General features: G+C 44.8%; 1 protein-coding gene across 1 annotated transcript; it reads left to right on the top strand.

Annotated features, from left to right (window-relative positions):
• Positions 1-3,210: 3,210 nt before the first annotated feature.
• On the top strand, positions 3,211-5,128 carry PIGM (phosphatidylinositol glycan anchor biosynthesis class M; the record flags this gene model as incomplete). The annotated part of the gene is made up of 1 exon (XM_083830338.1): positions 3,211-5,128. The coding sequence occupies one exon, from the start codon at positions 3,211-3,213 to the stop codon at positions 4,480-4,482; it is 1,272 nt and encodes a 423-aa protein (XP_083686464.1). The 3' UTR covers positions 4,483-5,128.
• Positions 5,129-7,083: the final 1,955 nt, after the last annotated feature.

Genomic DNA, 7,083 nt, shown 5'->3' on the forward strand with positions numbered 1-7,083 from the left:
AACAATAAAATCTTAAAGTATAGTTTAACATTAACATTAGATAATTGCAGAAGAGACCTGCATGAGAAATGCCTCACCCAAGATCTCAGTAGAATGAGCTGAAATACAGCATGTGAAAGGATCCTCTGACTGCTTTCTTCAGGTGAAGCCTCTTACTGTTCTTTCCTCTGGAACTTTTCAGGTATTTAACTTTGGTCAGCCTTCCAGGCCACCTCAAACTTATCAAGGCTCTCAGCAAAGCGCAACCCAACACTTGTTCTCTGTTTCCTTGCACTGCCACCAGCCAGCATGACTCCCTTACGTTACTTCAAAGCTGCCAGAGTCACCCTTGAATTCTTTGTTGACTTCTTCACATCACTTCAGTAGCCTGCTTATTCTCCTCCAACTTATCAAGATTAACCTTTCAGTCCCACCAATATTTAGTCTTACCATATCCATCAGATCTAGTTTTTAACATCTTTGTTTAGTAAACGAAATCAGCATCAGCTTATCCTTCCCCAAAACTAACCTTCTACCATAGTGTGAATAGTAAACCACTGATAGGCAAGTACACAACCAGGTGTGATGACTGCTCCTTACTGACCAGGAACCAGATTCTCACTCTCTCTGTCACCCACAGCTGTACCTTGTTTTTCAGGTGATAAGAACTTCTATTGAGCAATAAGGCATCTTGCAAAACAAGGCCCAAGTTTCACAGTCTCACTGAAATGTAAATTTCAAATGACAACAGGGTCTTTGAGATAGTTTCTGGAGAACTGATCCCAGTGCTGCTGAAGTAGTCTCTACCACAAAAGATGAAAATGTGAAAAGTAACATTTGAGATCAAGTTTATCATCTCCTGTCATGTACATGCAACAGATGCACATATAGATGTAACTCCAGTTTACAAAATATCTGATGGTACCACCTTTGAGAATGTGCAAACAAAATGAACAAGGGGTGATGGAAAAAAGAAAATGTTTCTATATGTGCATATATATATGAACTAAATAGGTAAGTATATATGCATGTATGTATTTCTATTTAGTTCATATTTTATACATGACTATGCTTGACTCCACATTTTTCTTCATACTGTTTCTATCTTCCTGTGCACTAGAATCAATCAGCTTCAGTCCCAGAGGTTCTATTAGTTTTTATCTCCTAGCATTTTCTAAAAGTGTCTCCTCGTGGCTTATATAAATAAAAGCAGCATTTTACAGGAACAACAGATTTACAACTTTAATAAGACAGCCCTCCTTCCTGCATTAGAGTCTACAGTACATGACAAATCAGGTTAAGCAAGCTGGTATCAAATCTGAAGCCAAACACTTTTTTGAGTCAGACCTTAATTCTCTGAAGAGCTTCAAGCTTATTTTCAAGATGTTAAATTATTGATAAGGAATATCAATTCTTTTTCCAGCTTGGGCAATGTCATACAGCCATATTATATACAACAATAGCTAAGGTAGTTTTACTATTTTATTAACTTTAAAACATGTTACCTACATTTTCTTCTTTAAAATCGAGATAAACAGTCACTAGGGACAGCCTCACAACTTCTACTAACTTCAGAGAAGAATAAAATATTTTTCTGAAAACAGACTGTCAGAAGCAGACAAAAAAGCATCTGAGAGACCTGCAAATGGATGTTTATTTATTAGGCTAGTATTATTTAAACAGTATGATTTAACTCAGACACATCAGCAAATAAACTGCAATGAATTCTCTTCTGATAACAGAGAGCTTCCTCATAGTATCTGAACTAATAAAACACACTTCTTTAAAAGAAGTAACAGAAGAATCATAAACAATCTAGGGAGAAAACAGGGAGATGGCAAGAAGTGTTCTTTGTGAGCAATAATCTTCCTGAAACTAAAACTTAGAAATGAGTATCTACAGACACTCTTTTTCTTAGACTTGTAGTTCCACACAGTATCAAGGGATTTCAGTCCCAGTAATTCTGTAAATGATTTCTGTCATTTCCTAGATTTCCACAGGAAAAGGATAAGTTGACATAACCCAGTCATTATGGCACAAGATCTATAAAATGAGAAAGGAGATAAAACGTTACCAGTCTTTCCTGTTCTGAAGTAGAAGAGCAGTAGTGAGTTAAGTAATTATTTATAAAGGAGCAACAACTAACCTCACGTCCCATGCTAGAAGTACCCTAACCACCAGTTTTAGGACTTAATGAGGGCATATGGTAAGTTACTGGAGAAATCTCTTGTTGTTCCCTATTCAAAGTGTCGAATTTAATATGTAATAATGGAAATATGTGGTGAACTCTGCAGAGAGAGAAATATTGATTCTCCAAGTCAGTCAGTATGTTTCTCCCACCAGACACCTCAGCCTATATGCTTTTGCAACATTGTGCAAGGCAAAACGGTCTTACAAAGAAAAAAAAAAAAGTGATTAAATGTGTGAATACAAACAGAAATATCTTGTCACCTGAATAGACTATGAGTTAGGACACCCTCCAGGATTTCTGTGCCAAATATGAAAAATCTGCTGCTGGTTTTCCGATGGTCGGCCCTAAAACAGGGAAACGAGATTAGTTTCAGTGAGGGGTGTGAGCCAAGAGCGCTGCAGCTCCAGAAGTGTTCCCAGGTGTAACCATTCAGCAAAAAGAGGGTACTTTAATTAACTGCTAAACAAATGCACGTTTTTGGATGAATAAAGTGTCTCTGAGGAGAAAAAAAAAAAAACTGAAAAGCAATAAACACATTTTCCAGTCAGCCGCAAATCAAATGTGAGAAAATATAGGGCAAAGATCTAGACAGGAAAGTGATTTTTAAAATATGCAATAAAGTCCAAAACACAGAGGAATTTCTTTGTTGTAAGTACGTCTTTCTAGGTTCTGACTCGTGTGGCATTGTTTCTGATGTAAATGAGAAACGTGTGGAAGGAAGCTCACCTAGGTGCTTTAGAGGGACCCTGTACACACAGGCACAACACAGCCATTAGCAGAAGGTAGATAACTGACTTTATTTTCCCTTCTTTCTCTTTCCTAACTAACATTGCCTACTCTCCCCTCCTGCCCACCGGGCTCCAGGCAGCCAGTGACTCCCTGCCCTCAGCGGCTGCCACAGCCCCGCCCCGCCTCAGCCAGAGCGACGCCTTCAGCTCCACACTACGCACGCGCGGCCGCCCACCGGCCGCCAGCCGACGGTCGGCGCCGCCTCCCGTAGCCGCGCACCGGCGGAAGCTGCGCGGCCCCGGAGCGCCGCCATGGCGGAGGGGCGGCGGGGGCCGGGGCTGGGGACGGCGCTGTCCGCGGCGCTGCTGTGGCGGCTGGGCCTGGTGCTGTACGGCCTGCACCAGGACGGCGCCATGCGGCTGCGCTACACCGACGTCGACTACCGGGTGTTCACGGACGCGGCGCGGCTGGTGACCCAGGGGCGGTCGCCCTACGGGCGGGCCACCTACCGCTACACGCCGCTGCTGGCCTGGCTGCTGACGCCCAACGTGTACCTCGCCGAGGTGTTCGGGAAGCTGCTCTTCGTGGCCGGGGACCTGGCGGCCGCCGGCGTGGCCTACCGGGCGCTGCGGGGCCGGGGGGTGCCCGCCGGGCGGGCCTGCGGGTGCTGCGCCGCCGCCTGGCTCTTCAACCCGCTGCCCATGGCCGTGTCCAGCCGCGGCAACGCGGAGGCCCTGGTGGCGCTGCTGGTGCTGGCCGCCCTGCACCTGCTGCAGGAGGGCAGCGTGGGGAAGGCCGCCGCGTGCTACGGGCTGGCCGTGCACCTCAAGATATACCCGCTGACATACGCGCTGCCCATCGCGCTGCACCTGCTGGGCAAGCGGTGCGGCGGGGAATGGGCAGCGGGTGCGGGGTGTGACAAACTAGCAAAATTTAGGACCATGGGGTGCCTCCGGCAGCTGGTGGTAAAGATGCTGAACCGCGACGTGCTGCTTTTTGGAACGGTCGCTGGAGCTGTGCTGGGCGCCTTGACCGTTGCCTTTTATCACCTGTATGGCTGGGAGTTTTTGGAGCATGCCTACCTCTACCACCTGACCAGGAGGGATATCCGTCACAACTTCTCTCCCTATTTCTACATGTTGTACTTAACTGCAGAGAGCAAGTGGAGTTTTGCCCTTGGGCTCGCAGCTTTCCTGCCCCAGCTGCTCCTGCTCCTGGTTGTGTCCTTAGCGTTTTACAGAGACCTTGCTTTCTGTTGTTTCCTACACACTGCCATTTTTGTCAGTTTTAACAAAGTATGCACATCCCAGTATTTTGTCTGGTATCTCTGCCTTTTGCCCCTTATACTACCTAATATTAAGATGTCATGGCATCGCAGTGTGCTGCTGCTCTTTCTGTGGTTTGTTGGACAAGGCCTGTGGCTTGCTCCTGCATACTTTCTGGAGTTTAGAGGTTATAACACTTTTTTACTTACATGGTTGGCTGGCTTGCTTTTCCTTTTTATTAATAGCTTCATACTTGTTCAAATTATTTCACATTATCAGAAAGAAACCCAAGTTGCCAAAAAACTCAAACAGCGGTAGTAAATAGGCCAGAATACAGAAACAGCAGGGCTGTCAGTAACAAGGCTTTTCAGACCACCAGCACTTTGTTAAACAAATATGGGTACATTGTACTAACGTGTGTTGTTTGTAAGCAGTACTTTGTCAAGGCTCTGAGGGCACCAATAGTTGTCCAGAGCCACCTCCGTCTTGTCTGGAGCGGTGTCTGCAAGGGTACTTGTGCTGCGTGGACCTAGAAACTGTTCTGTAGGCTTGTCTCCGGCTATGTCTCCTGCTGCTGCTCCCGACTGGACTTGCTGGAAGGATCCTGGACCTGGTTCATCACTTGCCACATCTGGGGCTGTGGATGGACTCTGTTGCCAGCACTGTCTCCGCCTGCTGTTTGCAGACACGGTGGGGCTGTACCCCAGTCAGTGAGGGAGTGGCTGTTCTGGGGCACCCTCAGCTCCTGGCTCGTACCTTCCCATGGAGTTTTTCTCCTTACTTTGCTCTGTCCTTGTAGAGGCCTGTGGCCTTTGGCTAGCAGAACACAGAAGATGATAAAAGGATGTTGAGAGTTCAGCAGTCTTGTACATTCCAGTAAGTGGGTGGTGGTTTCTTGGTTTTTCTTTTTGTTTTTCTTTTGCAAGGGTGCATCTATTTGAATAAAGAAATCAGTTAATATGTACACTGGAGTTTCTGTTTTTCTTTCCACAGTAACATTTTAGCAATGTACTTTTTGTGGCCTGTACCTGGTCTTTCTTCAGTGAAGTAAGAAAAAAGTGGTTGTTTTGTATAATTCACTATCTCTTTGAAACTCTGAATTTATTTTAGAATTCAAAGTTGTCCACTCTTTTTTTCACTCTGCTTTCTCCCCCTCCCCCCCCCCGCCCCCATTCAGTGTTTGAATTTTTGAACAGACAGACTTATTCCCGTCTCTTGGCATTGGGGAAGAACTCTCCAAATACCTGTCTTGGATGACAGAAACATACAGAGCAAAAATATTTGTGTTCTTGCTGCCACAATCTAAAAAAATGCCACTGCTTGAAACTGCAGTTTATTGGCAATTATTGTGGATGCTAACAGAAGCAAATGCAGAGTCAAAAGTACAGCTAGAATGGCACCTGTGTCCCAAAAGCACTACAGTTTATACCAAAGAGAAATTGAAAATACAGTTTCTCAGTAGTTCAATATCTCTGCTATTAAAAATAAATGAAAAAGGAAAGGAAAAGAGATGAGGAAGTAGAGCAGTTGCCAGAAGAAAAGGAAAGCTTTAAAATAACAAGCGCTGCAACCTGTCAAAATGAGGTATTTATTCCCAGATGAGAAGGGAGAAGATGTGCCTGGTAGTGAGAGGAGTTCAGAGCCATTTTGGAGCCAATACTCACCTCAAGAATGTCCTATGAGAGGTCTGTAGCTTTTGACAGAGCAAGAAACTCACCATGTGCTTTTAAAATAAAATCTTCAGTTTACACAGGCATATGCCAAATTTAAGAATTTTCATATTTGGCTCAGCTTTTTGTTACGTCCTACCTAACCCTACAGGAAAGAAATGAATAGTGAGTCATGCAGAGCAGAGGCAAGGCAAAATAATCCCAGCCAGTCAGTGAAATTCCTAGTGCTATCAGTGGGGAAGAATGTGGTAAAGCAAGTTTGCTTTTCAGCTTCCTGCTTGACTCCTGCCTTTGAATCCTGAGGTCTCCTGGGGCAGCCCTGCTTCCCCAGGATTGCAGCGGCTCCCCAGCTTGCTTACCGACAGATTTTTCTGTCCTGGCTACCTCTCGGGGCTGGATTGCAGGGGATTGCGTGAACTCGGTCAGTTACATGAAAGCTGAGGAAGCCCCTGTGCTCCCAGCGCCAAAGGGCGTGCTACCAGATGTGAAATATCCTTGCACTGTTCTGACCTGGTTCAGCCATTCTGATGTTATGTTAGGAGTAAGGATGATTTGCCCACTTGTACTGGTTTCTGCTCCCAAACTGAAAAAGGATTTGATTTTCCTTGCCAATCTCACGCACACTCACTTTCACATCATGAAGATCGTGCCAGCCTCTTTTTTTTAAATCCAAAAGTCTGATGAGGCAAATTCTTCTGACAAACTGTCTTGATTTTTTGGGCAGGTCTTACAGATGTGGCATTGGATTTTCTCCCCTGGTTTTGCCTAGGATGAAGGAAAAAAGACTTCTAGCACCAGCTTGTCTACATCAAACACAAAGAGGTTTATCAGTAAAAAGACTGATGGCACAAGCTGCGTTCACATACAGTTCAGTTTTATACTAATCACCAACACATTGTGTGTGTGCTATAACTGTGTGAACAGAAAGCATCCTGTGTAGCTTTATTTTGTGAGGTCAAGTTTGACAAGCCCAGTTAGGGTTTCACCAGAAGACCGAAGAGACCCTTCTGGGCTGATGCTCTCTATTCCCCCCATCCCGAGGTACATGTGATAGTTCGTTTTCCCTTACAGCTGATCTTCTTTAACCTGTTATATATTTTCCTGTTGAAAATAGTTTTCTTCCTCCAAAGTAATGGTTCATATGCCTTTAACAGACCTATTTTTGCTTTGTTTAAACACCTTTCCCTTCCCTATTTTACCCTCCTATCGGCAAAGAAAGCAAATGAAAACCAAAAGGTAATCTTAGCTT

This window comes from Anser anser, assembly GCF_964211835.1.
Source record: "Anser anser genome assembly, chromosome: 3".
Taxonomy (NCBI): domain Eukaryota; kingdom Metazoa; phylum Chordata; class Aves; order Anseriformes; family Anatidae; genus Anser; species Anser anser.